The sequence below is a fragment of the Anguilla anguilla genome, chromosome 1 (assembly GCF_013347855.1).
Source record: "Anguilla anguilla isolate fAngAng1 chromosome 1, fAngAng1.pri, whole genome shotgun sequence".
In the NCBI taxonomy this organism is placed as follows: Eukaryota; Metazoa; Chordata; class Actinopteri; order Anguilliformes; family Anguillidae; genus Anguilla; species Anguilla anguilla.
The window spans coordinates 53,475,521-53,498,276 of record NC_049201.1 but is presented as its reverse complement, the minus strand read 5'-3'; the positions used below and the strand labels follow the sequence as shown (position 1 = coordinate 53,498,276).

The 22,756-nt window shown below is 42.7% G+C and overlaps 1 protein-coding gene and 1 long non-coding RNA gene across 2 annotated transcripts; one reads left to right on the top strand and one right to left on the bottom strand.

The window, feature by feature from the left end:
- Positions 1–941: 941 nt before the first annotated feature.
- Positions 942–4,888, bottom strand: LOC118206941. Its single transcript, XR_004761279.1, has 3 exons — positions 4,803–4,888; positions 1,301–1,510; positions 942–1,207 (listed from the first exon to the last, which is right to left on the bottom strand). It is a non-coding gene; the product is annotated as an uncharacterized LOC118206941 (long non-coding RNA).
- On the top strand, positions 4,882–19,618 carry rspo3 (R-spondin 3). Its single transcript, XM_035380121.1, has 6 exons — positions 4,882–5,713; positions 11,842–12,033; positions 12,452–12,595; positions 13,337–13,483; positions 13,704–13,889; positions 18,716–19,618. Exons 1-6 carry the CDS (start codon positions 5,620–5,622, stop codon positions 18,898–18,900), a joined length of 948 nt encoding a protein of 315 aa, XP_035236012.1. The 5' UTR covers positions 4,882–5,619; the 3' UTR covers positions 18,901–19,618.
- Positions 19,619–22,756: the final 3,138 nt, after the last annotated feature.

Genomic DNA, 22,756 nt, shown 5'->3' with positions numbered 1-22,756 from the left:
GACAGTCCTCTGCTGACAGGTGTAAGCTGTGACCCCATGCAGGCTCTTCTGGAGTGAATGGCAAAATCACTCTGATCCTTCTTTACCACACTCAGGGCACCACCCTCCTTGCAGCAATGGATCAGAGGTTAGTGAATCTGAGTGGGAAGATACCATCTCAGCTCACTGTATGGCTGATTCCCCTCCTCTACAAAAACCAAAAAAGCCTATCTTAACAAGAATTTTGTCTTATATTTACAGCGCCATGAAAAATATTTGCCCCTTTCCTGATTTTCTCTCTTATTGCATATTTGTTATACTGAATAGTTTCAGCTCTTTAGACAAAATGTAATATTAGAAACAGTGAAACTGTGTAAGCACAAAACACATTTTAAAAATAATCATTTATTTGATGAAAACAGAGAAACTGAGTTAAATTATTAAACACTCTTGTCCATAGTTATCATCCATGTGAAAAAGTAATTGCCCCTTAGTTACTCAATCAATGAATTAACCAAATTTAGCTGATAATTAAATTCAGCTGATTGAACACAGCCAGGCTTGATTTCAGCCAGCCCTGCTGCATCTAAATCGCACTCATATTGAACCTTACCTCAAGAGTGAAGTAGCCAGAAGAATTCCAGAAGAGATGAGAAAAAAGTTTTTGAAACATATCTGGAAATATGTCTGGAAAGGGTTACAAAGGCTCTGGGACTCCATTGAACCATAGTGAGAGCCATTATCTCCAAATGGAGAACACTTGGAACAGTTGTGAACCTCCCCTGGCTGGTCTACCAGAATTTCTCCATGGGCGCAGTGACAACTCATCCAAGAAGTCACAATATATCCCAGAAGCACATACAAAGAACTGCAGACCTCTTTAGCCTCAGCTAAGGTCAGTGTTCATGGGAGAGTAACAAGGTGGAAACCATTACTAACCGAGAGGTCAATCCTCATCTCACATTTACAAATAAGCACCTGAATTATTCCAAAGCCTTTTGGGTTAATGTTCTGTGGACAGATGAGTCAAAAGTGGAATTTTATTGGATGACATGGGTCCCATTTGTCTGGTGTAAACCATACAGCATTTCACAATAAGAACATCATAGCAACTGTCAAACATGGTGGTGGTAGTGTAATGGGTTGGAGATGCTTTGCTGCCTCAGGACCTGGATGACTTTCCATTATTGGAGGAACCAAAAAGTAACTTAAAACCTGCTAATATTTTCTACTTGAGAGAAAAAGAAAAAAGTGTCAGTACAAAACACTTGTTACAACAGAACTTTTTGAATTGTCTCCCTGCTTTAGTTTATTCACACACCTGCTCATCTTCAATTCCCAGCTCTGTGGTTGATTATTTAGCCTGAAACTTGCACATGCAGCTTCATGTCCCTGCTCAGAGTTTGATTTGCTGACCTGCCCAGCTTCAGTCCCTGACTCTGTGTATGATTTGTGCACCTGCATGGCTTCATTTCAGGGCGATGACGGGACCTCTCAGCGGCGGTAGCGAAGAGTGACCATACGGCCCTCCCTGGGACACACAGACAAGGATGGGGGGACACAATGAGGGGCTTTATTCACAAAACACCCCCCCTCTACAAAACCCCAAACCGACCCCCTCTAAACTTCCACACCTTTTACTCATGACCAGTTGGAAATCCTTTTCTATAAATGACCTTCAATGCAACCTTTGTGGGAAACACCCAACAATTGGCATGGAAATGTTTTATTTGGGGAACTGTCCCACGTGAATCAAAACATCTGACTGTGTGAATCCACAGACAAAAGGAATAACAGCTGGAATATTTCCACACACTTCAATTCACCATCATATAACCCCCCCCCCCCCCACCGCCCCATACCATTGCTATCCACAATGGGGGACACATTAATTTGTTTCCTATTCCTGCAGACATGCTGTCATTTGTTTAACTAACCCTTTCTCAGGATGCTAGAACCACTATCCAGAAGTGTGTACTCATTTTGACCACTCCGTCAACATACAAGGCATGCACAACAAATTGAAATCATGCCAGTCCCACAACTGCAAATTCATTGCATCTGAAGCAATTCAAAACAAAACAGAATGGCATTTTTATGACCAGTTGACAGTGGTAGCTTCTGTAGCATTGACTCCCTCTAGGGGCTATGAGTGCAATGTGCTCCCCAATGGCTAATGTCTAAAAGCAGCAAACTGCGTACAGCTTTGTTTTGCTTTGAGTAACAAATGCTTTTCCGCTTTTATGGGTCTCTCTCATTGATTCGGTTTGTCACTTTTCTGTATGCCTACATAATTCATGTTTCTGCTTGGGTGAGAGCCTGGAATTAGACATTAGAATTGTGTTTTCAGTGGAACATATGAGAGATGAGTCCATCTTGCCACCACGCCACATTTCCAATCCCTCCACCCTGCGAGGTCTTGCCTGCCAGTAGTACATATTACATAAGATCCACTTTAAAAATGATTGAAACCTGCTTTCTCTCCACTGCCAGAGCTTGGTACATAGCTGTTATTCTTTTTCTGACCTATTGTGCATTACTGAAGTTTAAAATGTGTTCTTTGGAATTGGTTTGTACGTGGCAGTGGGGAAACTGCAATTCTCACAGTCCTGTCCTTGTGTGTCCCAGCTCATATATTAAGGAGGAATGCCCCATGGCTGACCTTGGTGGATGTGTGCATTAGCCCAGCTAATAAAAGAGGGCTTCACAGCCAGGACGGTCCAAGCTACATACAGAAGGTCCTTACACAGGTCACTTCACACAGACTAACCCAAAATAAGGTGAGCTACTCAAAGCTCAAGAACACACCACCTTTAATGAAACAAATTAACTGATGTTTCGGCTTCTGGGACATCTTCCTCAGAGTCATCAGAACAGTCGACCTTGAGGAAGTGCTTTTTCTTCTCTGTTGATTCTGAATATGTCCAGAAATTGAAACATCAAAATTTTCATTTAATTAAAGGTTGTGTATTTCTAAGCTTTGAGTGCTTCCAGCTCCTTATTTTCAGTTAGTCCCTGTGAAGAAATCCGGGTAAGTATCTTTCTGTATGGATTTTTGTGGATGTGTACAGGTGTTTACAGTCACTTGCAATAAACGCTCGTAGATGGAAAAGCCACAGCACATGAGTATGAACTGTATTTGGTTGACGGTTTCATGTTTGTGTTTAAAAGCCTGGGTCCTCTCCTAATCCTTGTAGTTTCTCTTTGGAAAGGGGGAATGTTTAAAAGTTTCCTACTGTATGCAGTATAGTATTATTGTTTTGGAGAATGGTGTTTGCAGTCCTTTTCATTGTCATTTTCTGATTGTTATCTTCAGATTCATAATCATACTTATCACGGTGGTTTTCTCCCATTATCTCCACAATCATTAGTAATTGAGAATCGTAGCTCATTACGTAACTATATTAGAACTGGTTAATGATTGATTGATGGATTGAGAATGCATTCATTCATTAATTGGTGTTGTATTAATCTAAACCAATGTCAACAAGTCAACTGGATCCACAATATTGATTGTGATAAATTATCTTAGAACAATGATGAAAATGAATCCTTATAATAGCTGACACATTGATCTGCGCAAGAGCTGTACTTTCTGCAACAGGTTAAAACCTGGAACAGAAACCAGAATGTTTTCCAACTTGCTTTAGATTACTTACTGGGGGTCTCTGTAAAACTGGTTCAGCTGTACTTAACCTAATCACAGATGTAAACCCTTCTGGACAATGTCCTTCAAACACCAGAAAAGAAAGTCAATTTTAACATATAGACCAGCTTTGTCATTTAACCACTATGTCTTTATCTTTATGATAAACTTTTTCTTTGAGCTTGTGCTTTGAAGCCCCAGCTACCAAATGGACCTGATTGAAGAATCGCGTTAAAGGTGGTACTTCTGGTAATTCTACAGACCAAACTTTTTCCTTGCTCTGTACCACAGTGCGCCATTAGCGTTGCAATTAACCGGAGATCTTACGGTGAGGGGCCCAGTGTTCATTTGTTGCTCGGATTTAATGACAGGGATATGCATTGCCTCGCGAGGGATTCCCCTGCTCTGTGAAAGGCCATTGTCGGCTAGAGCTGGTTGACAGCCTGCCCCAGTTTTATCTCCAAATTGCAGCAATTTGTAAACAAAGTCGATAGCTGTAATTGCCCCGAGAGAGTAAAGCCAGAAGAGAAAACAAAAAAAAAACTTAAGTCTTCAATAGCCGCGTGCCGACTGCCTGATGTTGGATATTGTCTACTTTGATATTCTCTCTTACGTTCTTTTTCCCCCTTTGCTGGTTTTTGAGGAACTCCACGAGGTCTGTGACCACACGTAGGCTATGGTTGAATCGCACGAGTGGCCCTTGCACTTTGCCGGTGGAATAATAATGGGTGAATAACTATACAGGTTATCGTATGTCTAAAAGTAATCACGCATCAAAGGAGCACAGAATAAATGCGACGTGCATAATTCCTGTTTGCTCTCTAGAACAATGTGATCGTAGCCTATTCAGTTTTTGTTATCTTGCTAGCTTACTGCATGCCACAAATAACTTTTAAACAGCCGTATTATAGGGAAACATTTTCACACCGCACTCTTCAGAAGAATAATAATAAATAAAGGGACGGCATTAAAAGAAGTAGCCTAGAGAAAATTAGCCTGTATGTTATGTAATTGATTATAAAAGACAGGATGCCGTTATGTGAACAGTCATAACGAACTGTGTATACAACACCTGAGACGGAATAACAGATAAATGTTTTCAGAGAAAATCATCGCTTCCTTTTTTCAATATACTATGCCAAGAGGCCGGCGTTTGAAAGTCAAAAAAAATCCTTACAGCAGTCAGAAGCGTCTGACGTGGGGGGCTCGCCCTCTAAATAAACTTTCGAGATCCGAGAGCGCGAGAGAGAGACCGCAGTGCGCTCGTGCCACCAGAGAGTTGAGTGAGTGAGCGCAAGGATCGAGAGACTCTAGGCAGGCGGACCCAAAGCTCGCGCCACAGTTAACCACACAGCTGGAGAGGACATCCAAGTGAAAGCACTGCCGTCAAAAAGTGGGAAATAAAACAACTATAATAACGAGAAACATATTTACAACTTTAATCACAAACAGCATGTTTAAATATTAATTCTATTCTGAAGTCTCAGTCAGTTCTAAGTGATGCTGTGATGAGGGGAAGACTTTCAAGAAGCTGAGCGCAGTAACGCAACCTTCGTACCTGGACGAACGTGTTATTCGGGGAGTAGAACGAGAAAACCGTCCTTCGGACTTTGTGGTCACACCAGTCGAAATTTCACTTCTTTCCTTTTATTTTTTATATTTCGTGATCACTTTTGTTTTTCCCTAGACGAGGATGGTAATTTATAATAACTTGTTTTAATGGAATGAGGGTTTTCTCCAAGGATTGCCTCCCGATTCCGTCTCTTTCAGTGGTATATTTGTGGATTTTCACCAGGATGTTACTGCATAATCGGCCCTGGCGTTATCGGGCCATTTCTCACCCCACTGCTCTCACGCCTGCTCAGGGTTGGGGGTTCATCTCCATTTAGGAATATTCTTAAATCACTCAAATAACCGCGCCAACAGCAAAAACCCAGCCACAGCTTGCTCGGGGACATTGATATCGGTTAGACACGCACACTATCCAGGTTACTATGCAATTGCAAGTGTTCTCCTTTGTTTTGTTCTTGCACTGTATGGAATATACTCACAGTCAGCAACACGCCTCCAGGCACCGGCAACATAAACGTAAGTACTTCAGAGTGCTCGCGCCGCAGAGATGATGCTCATGTCTTCCCACCTGCTTTGCGTCTCGTCCCACTTGCTGATGCCACTGTGATAGAGTATGTGTAGTCTTGTCGCTGGTTTTAGCCTAGAGGGTGTGAAGTGTCTCGAAAGTAGCCTATTAAATATGAATATTGTAAATCAAAACGCATGTGGAAGATCGCGGACAAGTATACAGGTGCGTGTGTGTGAAAGAGTGAGAGAGAGAGAGAGAGAGCGAATGTGAATCCATTAAAATTATTCCTGAAAAAGTTGAGCGTCAAAATAATTATATTATTTTTTTTATTATTGTTGTAAAGTTGTTCTTCTACTTTATTAAACGTTTATACAGGCTTACCTGTGATGCCCAGAGGCCGTATTCTCTTAGTTATTGACGCAAGTTCAAACCTGCACTGCGATGAATATGTGCAGTTTGGATGCATTTGGATTTAATATTTTACAGTCATATGCAATTATTTTAATTGTCTTAATAATACTTATTTTTGCGCAATGATTGTAAAATTAATGATGATTGAGGAGTTAAGGATGAGTGCATAAGTCATACATGAAAACCTTGGAAATTAATACATACATTTGTAGACTATATGCATTCGCTTGTGTTTAGAGAGAGTCTTGCAGATCGTGGAGGTGTACTAACGTTACGGAGGTACAGCGCGAGCTTGCCAAAGTGAAATATTCAGTGGTAGGCCAGGAGGGTCTCTGCTTTCTGTTCAAAACGTTTCTCGCGGTACTCCACCAAACTTAACTTTGACTGGATGGTGTCACATCACGATTGATGAAGCGCAACCATGAACTATGTAAGTTCATTATTAAACACTTTATCAAACTCGCCCTTCTCCCACGTTCTCCCAAGTCCATTAATATACCGACGTCGTGTTTACAGCGTCCTCTACTGTTGGAAGTGCAAATCGTTGTAGTTACCTTGTCTTTCCCGGTGATATCACTCGGAATCGTCATCCAATTTAGGAATATGTTACTAATAAGTAGCCTAATTATTTTAAATGGATCAAGTAAAATATAATATTTATTTACTCGGGTTTAACATAACCAATTCAACTACACGGATTAATGAATCCTTACACACAGCAAAATGTTCAGCATAGAATGAACTCTTAGAGAGCACATATGGTCCCTACGGGCGGTAGTGTAGTATAATAGGTAAGGAGCTGGTCTTGTAACGTAAAGGTCCCAGGCTCAATTTCCAGACAGGGCACTGCCGTTGTACCCTTAAGCAAGTTACTTAACCCGCATTGCTTCACGGTATATACAGCGGTATAAAAAAAATTAAATGCTATGTAAAAATAAAAAAAAAAAGGTTGTCTAAGTCGCTCTGGATAAGAGCATCTGCTAAATAGAGTGTGTTCCTGTTGGACTCGTGTACTATGTTAGAGTTAAATTCACACTGTACATTTTTGTTTGCAAGAACAAATTTCGCATTTTTTCAAATGACAAAACACATTCAATAAATATAATATTATCGACATTTTATTCGTATTATTGATTTTATTTGATAACAATAGAAATAATAACCAGGTGTATTACAATGTGATAATTGTTAAAGAAGCGGCTCAGTTTCTCAGCTCCAAAATGTTTTAGCCTATAGCCTACAACCAGTGGTCCCACTGTCCGGAAAGTTGTTATGTCGACAGCCTGTTAAAACAACTTCGCTTTCGGACAGATGTGGTCCACTAGCTCGCTAATTAGGCTAAAGTGTGGCCAAAGCCACACACAGGCTTTGATATGGTCCGCGCAATACTCAGCGGACCGCATGTGAATCGAAGTCTGTCAGGAGTTGACTAAAGAGCACAAAGCCGCCAGTCATCGCGACGGGATATAACAGTGGGAGAGAGATCTGTGGTTTATTTTTTTTTTAAATGTGTTGTTTATAAGTATCCAGTCTGTGCGCCAGCATTGGATATTGACCATATGAAAAAAAAGGCAAGCGTGCAGAAGCGAACATTCAAGCGAACACAGTTTGAAGAATAAATCGCGTGAACGCTTATTCGGCCTGAATTTCCTGCCTGCCTTTTTTTTTTTTTTGCTAGGATTGTGTGTTTTCGTGCCAAAAAAACATGAGAATATACACACCAAGAAAATACTGAATTCTCTTTTGTTTATTTACAGTATGTGCTTTTAAACCGCGACTGTGATCTTGTAGCCTTGGCCTGAGAGAACAAAGCCAATCGTTGCCAATCGTTTCTTGCGGTGGTAGAGCGCAAAATGTGGTGTTTCGAGAGAGCAGGAGTGTGCGTCCTATGGTCAGTGTTTTGCATGCATTTCACCAACTTGTTCACAAGAGATCTTATTTATGAACCAATACTCAGACCTCTCTTTGGTAAATAATGGATTTGAGGGTTCATCACCCTCTGCAGTGGCAGCCTGTTACAACTCAAATGTAAAGGTGTTGTTACACACAGCTATGCTTTACGGCAGAAGGGGGTGTAGGGCTTTAGGACACTGGACTGAAATTAAAGCTAAATGTTTAGAGGTCCAGGTGGAGGATCACTGGTGGTGCACCCATGAAACAGGAGCTTTACCTCATTTGCTCCACTAAAATTGCAGCTGTACAAATGTATTACAGATCTGACCGCAGTGAAACTAACCAGTCAATGACCGCATGGATGACTGATTGGAAAATGATGTTTGCTTATTGTCTTTTCATATGTGCACATATATTTCTGGAGGTGATTATTTCAGTATATATTATTGACTGCAGTTATTTGAAGAACACCGACAGTCTAAATATTGGGCGATTGTATTGAGTCAGCCTGCAGCACTCTCAGATCTAAGCAGCTTTTAATGTGGTTACCACTATGCACTAAAAGATACACTGTCAAACAGTTCTGTCAGACACAGTTTATCAGTTTGGTATGGTTGTGTGTGTGCGTGTGTGTGTGTGTATGTGCGTGTGCATGTGCACATGTGTGCTTGCATGTGTGTGTGCATGCAAGTGTGTGTGGGCATGCACATGTGAACGTAGTCATCTCCCTAAGGCAGAAATATAAGTCTGTCTCAAAGCAGACTCAAACTAGCAAACTTTGGAACTGTGTGTTATGCTGTTTCCAGTTAAGGACATTCCAAGCCAGTTTACCAGACATTTGTCAGGCCTTCCTCATTCACCAAGCTTTATTTACAGTTTGAATAACTGTGTGCTTAACTGTGAGATAACCATGTGCATAACTACCCTTAAACTGGAGTGTTGCTGGCTACCATAAGCAATATTTTTTTTTAAACCAACAGTGTACTAATTAAACACCTGAATTAGCCACAAACTTTTAGCTGGATGGCATTTGAGCAGACATCATCTCAGTGTAGGTGGATGAGGAATGTAGCCTGCAATGCTAAAAGTCCCATGTCTCCAAAGCTCTTGCTTGTTTACACCAGGGGGCGGCATCACCACCTGTACGGGCTGGTTGGTCTGCACTGGAACTGAAGGGTTGTTGATTGAATAATTCTCTACATTCCCAGAGTGAGTTTTTCTCCAAATATTTGAGATTGCATTGACCCGTAAGTTTTTTTTTCTTCCAAGGTGATTTGTGCCGAAAACTCATGCAGCATAGTTATAGATTGAACCAGAGTAATAGGGGCATTATGGCTTTTGTCTTACAGTTTAAATGGCAGATATGATGTTGAGACATTCATCCCACATCAGAGGAAAAGAACATGGCAGACTAGGCTGCAATCAGGGAAAGTTTGGCAGGAATACATGTGGGCAAGGGAACCGCAGATTTCTTAGATACGTCAAACAGACCCCTGGTGATCTATTGCAAACATGCACCCAATACTGGAAATAAAATGTAAAAATCTCCACACAGACTCATTGTGTCAAATCACCACAGTTTGGATTAATGCTTGGAGGTCATTGGCTAATTGACAGTGGCATGTCCTAGTGTTTATGTATGCAGAGGAGTAGAACTGCAAATAAGTCTGTTCAAAGTTCAAAATCACAATTTGAAAAAACGATGCTGCAATTTTATTTTAGTTTGTTTGTTCATAACTGGCAAAATTCAATATGAACGCCAGGCATTCCTGTATTATTTGATTTATTCAGACATGGTAGAATACCTAGGTGTTTGTAAAGAGTGGCACTGCTGACTACGATGGGTCCACATTTTTGCTGTTGCTATTCGTTTCTGAAAGTTGTGGAACTTTAAAATTCCATTTGTATGTGTCATTCTGAGATGCATCTATATACACATTTATTTGAGTGAAATGCATGCATGTCTTTCATCTTCATATGCATTCTGAAGGCTTCGTAAGTAGTTAGCATGGTAGATATTGAACTTTAATTACCACTGGAGCTATTTCAAAGGCATGCTATGCTGGATTTTACCTTGAAACTATTATAAAATAGCTGTGTTCAGTCATATATATGATGCACTGGCAACCTCTGTCTAAGCACATTTGCCAAATCTATGCTCCTCACTGGCTGGATTCTTCTTCCAAAATGTGTTCAAAATGTTTCTGGGCATGACGTTCTTTTATGTGTGGGGAGGGGGTGTGTGGCTACAGAGCTTGTGGAGTGGGATCAGGGTTCAGCAGAGCATTTGTAGCTAGTTACTGCAATGGCAGAGGTGAAGAAGCACAGGTACTGCAAAGCGAAACAACAAGCCGTCAGGGCTTGTTCGAAACCAGATTCAGCTTTGGAATTGCTTTTCCTCAATGGTGACAGGTAAAGCTCACAAAGGCAATGAAAAGCAACCCAGAGTTTGCATGTTTTCTGTTGGGCCAGTAAGTAACGTTACCTCTAGATATCCAGCTAGCTACATTAGGTAGGGAGGTGGCTGAAGTCGGGTACTCAGGGTGAGTTGGTGTGGAGGAAATGTTTTTCATTGTAAACACTGGACCGCATGAAGACTAAATCCCGCATAGTGTGCCTTTAACTTGCTGGAAGTGTAGCTGTACAGTGACTACTGCTGGATGGACTGAGCATTATCTTTAGGTCTTTATTTGGTAGCCGAATCACATTTACACTTATTGTTGGATCTAAATTTGGAGGGACAGAGAGCAACGGTATGTTCGGTCAAAATATATTTGCAAAACACATCCAAAACTTGGAATTATGCAAGCTGTACATTGATGATGAATTCTAATATACTATGGAGTCTCTGTGCTAGACAGAGACACTGATCTGGGTCATTACCCTGCCTCCATACTTTAGTGTTCCTGAAATTTGTAAGTCCTATAATTTGGAAAATTTGTTTCAGACTCAACACCCCCTTTATAATAGGCTTCATTCATTGCACAGGCAGGAAGCGTTTCAGTGTTACTCACACAGAAGTTATTTTGAATTACAAAAGTGTTTAATAATCAACAAAAGTATAGTATGTGCTGGCGTAGTGAAAGAACAGGCCTTAAGATGTGAGGTTGTTTAATTTACCTATTCGGTCTATAACCACTGACTAGAGGCACTAAGCACCTGAGTCTTACATAGGGTAATTTAGGGATGTTTAAGACAGACACAGATGTTGGGCACAGTTTGTTCGCCTGTTCAGTCATGGTTTGGTCATATTAAAAACCACCTGGCTTTGATACCTAGATTTGTCTGTGCTAGTGGAAAAGGCGTCGGCATCTGGTTGAAAATTTGATGCATCTATATATTGATTTTTTAAAATGAATTTGCAGTCTGGAAGTGGCCTCCCTCCCATCCCCCTCTCAAATGTCACAATCACAGTCAAGCCATTTCTATTCTTTCTCAGAACCTTATTTTCTAACTAGAGCTCTTGTATTTTATTCATTTACATTGTTGAAGTATCAGCAGCGTTTAAAGCAAATTTCAAAGCTCTCCCGGCTCTTTGTCCTTGAGTCCAGTGGCCTGACCCCCTCCCTCCTCCTTCGTCCCTCCTTCCCCAGCACATACAAACACGCACGCAAAAACAGTCGCGCACACATGCCGCTGTGCACTCCATACACACAAAATACACAAACACACGCACACACGTACACACACTCTCTTCCTCACACACACACAAACATGCACACTCACACACACACACACACACACACGCACGCATGCACACTCAAGCATATTGACAAATGCAACCAAACATTCAGAATGAAAGAGATTCTCAGTGCAGGCCCTCTCCTTGCAGAGACTCCTGGGTTGAATCAAGGCTGCGAGGGAGGGTGTCTGACCTGCTCCGATTACAATGGTTGCCTGTCCTGCAAGCCCAGACTCTTCATCTACCTGGAGAGGAATGGGATGAGGCAGATTGGCGTTTGCCTGTCCTCCTGCCCCAGTGGTTACTATGGCACCCGCTCCCCAGACATAAACAAGTGCACAAGTAAGTTCTGGCTGAACCCCCTTATTGCACACATCTGATATCATACTGAATGTACCCACCAAACCAATCTCATACTATATACAACAGGACATACCTACCAAATGCACTTCACATATAAGACTGAACACACCTACCACACAGACCTCACATGTATGACTGAACACACCTGCCAAAACTCGCCTCAGATGTGGTGCATGGTCTTACACATGCTCCTTGAGTCAGTCAACACTTATGCCCTAATTTAATGTACATACACTACAGTACATTTGACTTATCACTGCATTTGCACACCCCAATATATAGTCCAGTAATCACTCAACACCTATAGAACCTCTGATCTCTGACCTATATACCCCAGTCACATGTGTGATGTCATCTGTGTGGGGGTGTAACAGTCAGTATGTCCTCTGTCTTTCAGAGTGCAAGTCGGATTGTGACTCCTGTTTCAACAGGAACTTCTGCACACGCTGCAAAGTGGGCTATTACCTGCACCGAGGGAAGTGCCAGGAGAGCTGCCCCGAGGGCCTGGTGCCCAGCGCCACGCAGAGGGAGTGCGTCCTCGGTGAGTGCGGCAAGAGCGATGCCCTGGTGTGTGTGCGCATGCGCATGTGTGTGTGCGTGCGCGTGCGCATGTGTGTGTGTGCGTGTGCGTGTCTGTGTCTGTGTGCGTGTGCGTGTGCGTGCGCATGCGCATGTGTGTGTGCGTGCGCGTGCGCATGTGTGTGTGTGCGTGTGCGTGTGTCTGTGTGCGTGCGCGTGCGCATGTGTGTGTGTGCGTGTGTGTGGCAGCATCATGTCATTTTAAACGGCTGATATGGTACCATTCTGAAATATTTGAGAGTATGACATTGTATGAAATGCAGTGACAGTATGAAATAATATAACTAAATATATTACTGTGTCGTTAAAAACATGCAAAAAATGCAAAGCATTATTATTATTATTATTGTTATTATTATTATTATTATTATTATTATTATTATTATTATTATTATTAATAATGGAAACCCAGTGCAGTGCTCCCATCCTGTGTTAGTGTATGTGTTATATTATTAAACTATACAACTAGATTTGGTACTGAAGAAAATAGGAAGATAACCTCAATAACAGTGTTCCAAATGGGAAGTGTGGTGCCACAAGACCCACTCTATGATCACCACACTGCAGTGCTGCCCACATGAGCACGAGGCTCAGCTCCTTAATCCTTTGTCAGTATGAGTGCCTGTCCCTTAACTGCTGTTTTGCACTGACGCCCCTGTGGAAAGGCTCGGGGAGTGACAGGCCCTGTCTGTGTGCGTTGCAGGCTGTGCTGGGGAGTGTGACAGCTGTGTGAACAGCGACACCTGCACCAGGTGCAAAGCAGGTCTGTACCTCCTGCATGGAAAGTGTCACCATGTCTGTCCCGAGGACTACGAGCCCAACGAGCAGATCATGGCATGCACCCCACAAGGTGAGGACCTTCACCCCCTGCCACACCCCTGAGGCGCTGCCCATTTTGTGTCCCATTTCTGAGATACCATATGGATGAAGTAAAGAACTGCATTTGAGTTTGAATTAATATAAGTGGTCCTTTCTGTGAGCTTGTTTGTAAAGAGATCTACATCCCCCCTTCCCTTTCTCTCTTGCCTATCCCCTCCACTCTTTCTCTCTCCCCTCTCCCCCGTTCTCAGTGCACTGTGAGGTGAGTGATTGGGGCGAGTGGGGTCCCTGCTCACGCAGAGGGAAGGTGTGCGGCTTCAAGCGAGGCGAAGAGACGAGGGCCCGGGAGATCCTGCAGGTCCCCTCCCCCCATGGCAATCCCTGTGGCCCTACATCTGAGACGAGGAAGTGCGTCGTCAAGAGAAAGAAATGTCCAGGTAACTACGGAACGCCTGTTTTCTCTCTTTTTCTCTGTGGTGTGCGTGTGCGCGTAAATGTGCGTTGTGTGCATGCGGACAGGAGCCACATTTCTCTGGCTGCCCGCTGTAACGGCATGCACCTGACCAACCAGTAGAGTCACTGTAGCGCACTAATGTGGGGAACATCTCTGATATTGGGCCCTTCCCCTCCCCATGGGCAACACGATGGCCAATTATGAATCCTCCTTGAGGCTCAGAATGCCATGGCACAAAACTGACACAGTGAGGGTCTGAGCCTTGACACTCGACATGAGAGACACTTGTAAAACTATTCAGAACTGATACAAGCACAATGTACATGGACAATGCAAAAAGTAGTGCATGCAATGTACTGTATAACTGACATGACATTTACAGTAGCGTTTTCCTAGCCTGTTTCCTGTGCACAGGGGGGAGGGGGGATTCTGATTTATATGGCCTTGAATGCTTCTCTTTTTCTGTCCTGTAAAAGTTTACCATTCAGTAGCTCACACAAAAGAAGAGGGAAAGTGAAGCCAGCTTCCATAGCAGTGTCACACCTGTCTCACTGAAAAATGGGGTGTGGGTACAACGAACTGGCAAATCCCACGGCTGTTAAGCCCCCGAACACCCCTAGTACACACCCACCTACGCCTGTGCAGTGATTTGTTCAGAGGCGGCTAGATGTGTGTAATTTTGACTGTGAAATGCAGCCTATGCCTCCCCCTCAGTGTCGCCTCTCTAACACCAAAGAATAACAGTCCCCCCGCCCACGCCCCAGGGGGGCACCGTTGGCTAGCTAGGCTTAGCGTGGAGTCGGCGCGGTGCTGGACCGCCCCGGCCGCAGCTGTGGGTGCGTGTTAAGAGACAGCCGGCCTCGGTTATCGACCTCACCCTCAATGCGATTACCCAGCAGACCCGGCTTCTGAAACATCCACCCCGGCGCTAATTATCTGCTCCAGCGCGTCCCGTCGTGTTTATGTTCCGCATGCACCCGGGGGGCGGGGGGGTCACCGGTCTGACCTCCGCCAACTCACAGTAATCCCAACCAGCTCCCTGTCACTGATACGTTCCCCCCTTCCAGCCCCCTCATACCCCCTCTGACCCCCCCTGCAGACACCAGTGCTTATTTGTTGTTTCTGCTGCCAAGAGCCAAGAGTTCCCCTGCCCACCCCCACCCCCCAGTCGCTGTTATTAGGGGCATTTATACTCTGTGCAACTGTGCAACTCCCTCTCCCCAGCCTCAGCTGCATCAGTCACAGGAGACAATATGGTGGTGCGTACTCGCTTCACATTCTAGGATGAACCTGTCACAAGGATACTCAGTCTATACACGCACGTGCCGCAGTCCCCCGCCCCCCCAACTCTCGTGTGGCCCCACTTCCTCTGTGCAGGCACGCGGGGTGCGGGGTGTAAATATTTACGCTTGTGTTCCGTGCTGCTGCCCTCTGTACTGTGTTTACGCGAACCTAACTTTCCTAATTTGCTCTCCCAAAGCTCCGCTCCGCTCCCCTATCTGCTCCCCGGATGGCCTCCCCGCTCTAAAAGAAAGCAGGCGTCCCGTGCCTTCAAAGCATCCCAGCATTCCTCTGGCGGGACAGGGCCGGAGCCTCTAATCCCAGCCTAGCTCCCAAAAAAAAGCCCCCCCCCCCCTCCCGGAGGACAGGACAGCAAGCCTATCAGGGAGGACGGTGCCTCATTTCATAAATGGTTGCGTGCCCCTGCACTCCGTAAACAATAATTGGGCATCCCACAAAACCAAAACCAGCCCTCCCCATACTTGCTTTCAGGCCACCTGTGAATAGGGTTATGTTGTTCAGGAGAAAAAGAGCTTCAGATCATCCGTGTTTAGGTTGTCCACAAAGTCATGCCAGCTCCCTACATTCTAACACCTCTCCTTTCCACCTTTCTTTTCCTTTCCTCTCCTTTTATGCATCTCTCAACCTCTCACTCTTCCTCTCTCACATTACCATTCTCTTTCTTTATCCCTTGTTCTCCCTCCATCTTATGCTCCCTCTCTCCCCCTCCTGCTATCATTTTCATAATTGAGAATAATCAGTTGCAGATGAATTTTGTGCATTGCCGGGAGTTAGAAACAGAGGCAGCTCCACGGGCCAAGCGTAGGCCTCTGCAGTGTATTTGAAAGAGCAGATATGTGTGCTTATGGTTCTGTTCTAGCGGGATGGTTCTGATGCCAGAAAAACAAAAGCCACATGCTGATTTTTATACCAACCCCCCCGAGGGGGGATCTTTCCTTAATTCCCCCACCCACTACCTACCCCAGACAGGACATATGTTCCCTATGTCCATCTCAGTGACCTAATGTCCCGCTGTGTACCGCATCTCATTTGGAATGCCTCCATGGTGAGGGACACGGGAGGACACAGACAGTGAAACTGCTCTAAAGAATGTGTGTACTTATCTGTGTAGGGTCCCCATCAGATTATCCCCACTTTCAGGAAATACAGAGGCAGAGCCACTGACTAATCTACTGACCTTTTGAAACAGTGTGAACTGTGATCAGGCTCCACTACCAGTGAGTCAGCGTGCTGTCTGTTCTATAACCTTCCCCTGCCAAATGATCCTGACCCCATTACATACTCATACACAGTCTCACACCCACACAGTCACACACATACACACAGTCACACACGCATACACACACACACACGCACACACAAGCATACACACATGCACACACACAGTCACACACACACACATACACACACTCAGTCATACACACACACACGTACACTCACATATGCAGACATATCAGTAGCGCCTCTTACACACCACAATAAGCTGGTGATGAAACTACCCTCCCTTGGCCCTGAGTCCCATGGGGGGAGGCAGGGGGTGTTAAATAAACACCCCCAGGTCTGCAACCCCGTACCCCCACGGCCACCATAAGTACCAGCGCCAGTTGTGTCTCTTCACTGCCAACATTTCTCCTTGTTATTGCTGGAGGGCAGACTAAACACGCAGGGCAGAAGGGCTTTGGTATCGGCCAGGACGGACCTGTGGAATGCGTGGGTCAGTGTGGCCTAACGCGGGCTCTCTATGATTAGAGCCCGCGCGGCACACTGATTGATGAACCCATTGCGGGGAGTCGGGGGGGGGGGGGGGGGGGCAGTCTACTTCTACACTTTCGAAATCCCACGCTAATTTGAAAAACAAACTCATTTTTTGGGAGGGAGTGAGGTGTGTGTGTGTGTGTGGGGCGGGGGGTCTTATTTAGGGGTCTCACTCAAAATGGCACATGATGTGGACTTTTGAGTTTTAGGCTATGAGATCAGATATCACAAACAGCAAAAATAAAAACCTTTAAGCCTTTCTATTTTTGACATATCGTGTATGCAAGTGATTTATGTCAATGTAGGAGAACTGGAGAGGAGTAGGAGTCACTGGGCGTAAAGGACATTTCACACAGCTCAAGGGTGTCCCCTGGTGGCAAAAGCATGTTTATAACCAGAATCTGTAGGGATTTTTTCCCCTTCCAGCAGGTAGCCAAATACAGGTCAGATGTTGACCTCTTGGTGGAGAGATATACCATGCCAGATTTCTTTTCTGAAAATCTGTCCGTTCAGTAATATCAAGCAATTTTAGGTCTGATCTTGGCTTGAGATACATGCGCTCAACAAATTTCTGTACAGTGAGGTGCTTTTCCCCCTAAATTCATGCTGGCCTGGCTGATTTAAGCACATGTGAACATGGGGTGTGGCAGATGTGGGCACGGGGTGTGTCTCATTGAATTCCCAGTATGTACACTGTACTGTACAACATTTATCAATACAAAGGATGTATGGATAAATCTAGATAAAATTGCATGAGTTTCAAGACTCATGCAGTTTTATCTAGATTTATCTATACAGCTTTTGCTTGCATGGAAAGCTAGAATAAATATGACAAACCTACCAGCCAAAATATGAAATTACAAGATAATGGGTTTTTTTAAAAGTGGCCAGCAACGGTTTTTCATGCAATATTCACTAAATTGATTCAGTTGATGTCATTTTCTAGCAGTTTAGACCTTTAATCTAACAAATACTATTATATAAATATTTGAATGTCATCACATTTTGAATATTTGAACGGACATAGCTACCCTAAAGTAAGGCAGCTCAAAAAAATGGTTTAGCATGAGGGTCATTCACCAAAACACTCCTGCTGGCTCTGTTTCCACAGTTACAGGCTACACCTTTGCCCTGGGCTGTTTCAGATAGTAAAAGCCAAACAGCCTGCTTTGGCCATCAGGCAATTCATTGACACTGCACAGGAGATATATACTGGTTGTGGGATGTTAGGTTTGGCCTCAAGAATGACACCCAGAAAGGTTGTATGCTTTGACTCCAAGGCAATCTGATACTACTATGGACTGAGACAGGGGTTCCAAATTCTTCTAATCCGTACAAGCACCCCCCCCTCGCCCCCCTTCCTTAAAATGCCCATCCCGTGGCTGAGGACCCCTACCTCAGTAAACTGGTTACTCTTTGGTATCTTTATCCAATTCCTGGTACATACTTCAGTGTAATCGCTGCATTGAAGCATGTCTAAGTCATGATGTTGTTATATAATGAAATTATGAAAAGCATGATGATTATATATAAAATATATATTTAATCATTATGGTTATCTTTATTTGTCATGAAAGTTTAAATTGTGTAATTTCAGAAATTTAAACCTTAGCTCTGAAAATTGGGTACCCCAGACTACTTTGACTCTGATGGATTTGGAAATGCGAGAAATTAAATAGAAAAAATGGAAGTTAGGGAAGATGCATGCAAAACCTGCTGTTCACTACATCTCTGTTTGTGTCCATTGCACAGGGAGGCGGAGAGGTGAGAGGAGACTCCGTAACAACAGGAAGGAAGAGGCCCAAGGCAACTGGCAAGAGAGAGAGAGAGAGTCATCAGACCATGAGGACACAGAGGACAGGAACAAAACGGAGCACCGGCGTTCGAGAGGCCAGGACAGAGACCTGACCTCACCAGCAGGGGGCAACACGCACTAATGGCCTCCTGGCCACCTCTGTCTCCCTCTTACCCTCACCCTGGGGGTGCTGCTGCTACCTGTATGTTTTTTTTTGAATATAGACTGTATATGCACAAGAGAAGATGGGTGCACAGCTTTCAGAGGGGCTAACACCGAGGACCCTCTCCCTCCTTCCCAGACCTTTTCCTGCCCTTCCTTCAGCTCAAGACAGCGAGTCAGAGAGAGGCAATCCTGCTGCTGCGATTGACTGGGACTGTACCGTGCAGAGCAGGAACTTTGGGGAGTGGAACACGTGTCTTAGAGAATGAGGTTGTGCTTGTTAAATCTGTTATTTAAAGGGTCCAGCTACAGCATTGTGTTGAGGTTTGAATGTAGGTTTTGTGACATTACGTAGCTGTTGTTTAGATGTCTAATGATTGCAGAGTACACTTTTAAAAGAGCATGCTCATTGACATCATCTACAGAGAACAGATTCTAGCACTGCATGTGGATTGGTGTATATGTGTATGAGGTGATAGAAAAGTGTTTTTTTATGAACCAAGTTGAGGGCACACAATGCTTCTCCCAATGTCTTTGTTATTTCATCTCTGTTTGTTTTGCTATGAAGCAAAGAGCTTGTTTGCCTTTTATTATCAATAAGTTCTGTGCTTTCAGTGAAGTCATTTGACCAGAAAAGCCACTGAAATTTTCAGAGCACCTCTATGTCAAATAAACTATATTGGATTTGTTTTCTTTTTTCTTTTTATTCCATTGTTTTTGTTTTTCCTCACCTTTTAGCAGTGATCACATTGGGCTTATGTAATTGGTATATGCACAAACGCACACACAAACACATGGCCATACATATATATTATCTGCAGTATATGTAGTCATACTCTATAGAGGTTGAATCAGTTAAACAGGTTCTATTAGTTATATGTGACCCAAACCTGATATGTCATATTAAAGGAGAAGCATTTGAATTTAATATATATTATATATATTTAATAATATATATTAGTTTATGATATATGATATATGCTTACATAAGTACATGCATATTTGATCATCCTGTAGTCCTGTAACCCAAATCATTTTATTTAAATTAAAGCAAACAGACAAATATTTGGCCTGGCTAGTTTTCACTTAGCCAGGCCAATCCAAACATGAGATAAGTTCCATACTTGAGCTACTAAGCAGTGTAATAAAATTAATAGTTGGGTGGTTAAAGGGTGTGCAGGTGAAGAAGATTAGACATGAGCATGTTTGGGGGAATATCTCACTGAAGACCGAGATGAACATTCAGACTTAAGCATGTTTTTTTTTTCCATTGCATTTTGCTCCCAAAAAAGGTGGACTATCTATGCAGTAAAATGTTCAGTGTTAAATCAACTCTTATACAGTAGGCTACATATGGTCCCTATTAGACTCATATGTATTTTGTTAAAGTTGAATGAACACTGGACATTTTATTGTGTAGCGCACTACCACCAAGATATGTTGCATAACTTCAAGTGGGTTCAATAAAATTATTGTATTTTAATTTAGGGTGGTTAATGAGTTAAGGAGTATTTATACAATATTGTGAATTAAAATGTACATTATTTAATCGTTTTTCAGTTACAAAATTATGTCCATTAGCTATGAAAGATTTTGTAATGAAACAATCACCTAAGCGACCTGTAAATGTGATCTTGTGTATGTTTAACTATAGGGACTACGGAACAGTTTTTCGATCGATGAATTAAAGCTGGAAAAAGCACATTAACTCAAAATTAGAAACCAGGAAGGCTTGAGAAGTGCATATTTTACAATATAATGTATGGATGTAGGCCTACATTCTTCCTTCTATGGGGGCTGCTATCTTATTTTTAACGGCAACCTACAGGTCTCTCCATTTATATGCTAAGTCATCCACACATCTTGCCTATATTGACTTTCTGATCTCACCGCCTCCACCATCTTGACACAAGTCATACCACGCAAAACCTCAACATGGTCGCACCATGGTCCATGTGCACAATCCTTTGCAGACATGCGCACGCCTCCTTAATAATAAACAACTGTCAGCGATCATAAAACATACCTGCTTCTTGTACTTTCATCCAAAGAAGTTTCATAACGAGAATACTCCAACACTATATTTAAATAAACCATATAGGAAAGAAGACATGAACCATATCGACAAAATAAACGTAGTTGCAGCCAATCTAACATCTAATGATTTGTTTCCTATTTAACCCATTTGTGTGTTCAATATATAAAGTGGAGGAAGATAAAAACTTTTCTGAGGTGGCTTGTAGCTTTAGTATTTAAATGATAATTGTTCGCTGGTTAAACAGAAACAAAGTAGGCCTATGCCCTGCAAATAAATACAAAAATATATGTTTTAAAAGTATTTTAACACAGAAAGGGCTGCTTCTTGTTTTACAGGCTGTTGTTTCAAATGGGTCTTGGACACAGCCCAAAATATAGACTCGTTTTGCAGTTTGATTTAAAAGGTTTACCCTTTTCAAATATTGAATTGAGGCAACTTTAGTTAGGCCATAATGGAAAGTCACTCGCCAAGGTCAATGATGAATACTATTTCTCAAGGGACCAGAAGCCTGTAACAGTAGATTGGGTAATTGAGGTATCACAAATCCCAGATCTAGTCACTGTGTAGTCCAGTAACATTCTTTCTTTTTTACCAGAGTTTCAAACAGTGTAGGCTACCAAATTATTTTTTCTCAACTGCTGGGAAAACTCAGACTGTATTTTCCTTCTATAGTGCCCGCCAAAAGTATGGTAATGGTAGAGTGAATTTTTTTTTTTTTTGATATATATAAACTTAAGACATTTGGATTTGAAATCAAAAGATGACTATGAGACAAAAGTTCACCTTTAATTTAAGACGTTTCAGCAACAGCCTTTTTTGGTGAGCTAAACATGTAAAAAATAGATATTCTCACCCATGCCCTCAGATGACTGCTGGTGATGTCACTTCACACATAGGTTTTTCTTCACAGCTCTAGGGATTTGTCTGTCATCACCAACTGCAGTTGTCTTCCTTGTTCGACCGTGTACAGTGTGTATTTCTGAGCCATCAGTGGTTTATTTCTTTTTCAAGACTTTATTAATTGCTGTTGATACCCAATTTCTGTGCTATCCTACTTACAGAATTCTTGTCCTCTCAGCTTACAGACTAGTTTTTCTTCAGCCAAATCCTATGGTTTTCATGATGGTGTATGCATCTGACTCCAGATTCTCCACATTTGAAAACAAAGGCTAAAACCAAGACTAGACACTCACTGCTCATCCATGCAAAAGAAAACACCTGACCTGAGCAACATTAAACACCTGTCAATCATCCTTTGACTTAATATTGCACTAGAACATAAAAGCAGCTGCCTCTGTAAATGGTAAAGCATATATACATGTAAATATCATGACATAATAGCTGATTGGCTGTATTGTCTCATATTCATCTTTTGATCTCAAATCTGAATGCCTTAAGTTATATAGCAAAAATTACAAATACCAGTACCATATTTTTGGAGGGCGTTGCATATGACAGACTGACAAGGTGCATACTTTGAGGCCTTGATAAAGTTTAATTGTGCTCACTGATAAATAATTACACCATGTTTTATGCATTTCTACATCCCCCCCAGCCTGTGTCCCAGTCCTTGGACCATCCCACAATATATGAACTGTTTAACTGTATAGAGCAAGTATGTTGTAAATACAGCATGCATGCTATCACATTGTTTGAGTTGCTTCAGTTTTAGGTACCCTTAAATAATAGTTATGTATTCAACTTCATTGTATAGAATATTACCGCTCGATAGGTAGTCTGTCAAACAAATACGTAGCACCCAGCGGACCACTCCCGATATGCAACAGAATTTCGACGT

What these genes read in the sequence shown, in the direction of transcription:
- rspo3 (XM_035380121.1), top strand. Translation starts at nt 5,620, where the DNA reads ATGCAATTGCAAGTGTTCTCCTTTGTTTTGTTCTTGCACTGTATGGAA. An exon ending in AGACATAAACAAGTGCACAA is followed by an intron (nt 12,034 to 12,451) that starts GTAAGTTCTGGC and finishes TCTGTCTTTCAG; the next exon opens with AGTGCAAGTCGGATTGTGAC. An exon ending in CAAGAGAAAGAAATGTCCAG is followed by an intron (nt 13,890 to 18,715) that starts GTAACTACGGAA and finishes TCCATTGCACAG; the next exon opens with GGAGGCGGAGAGGTGAGAGG.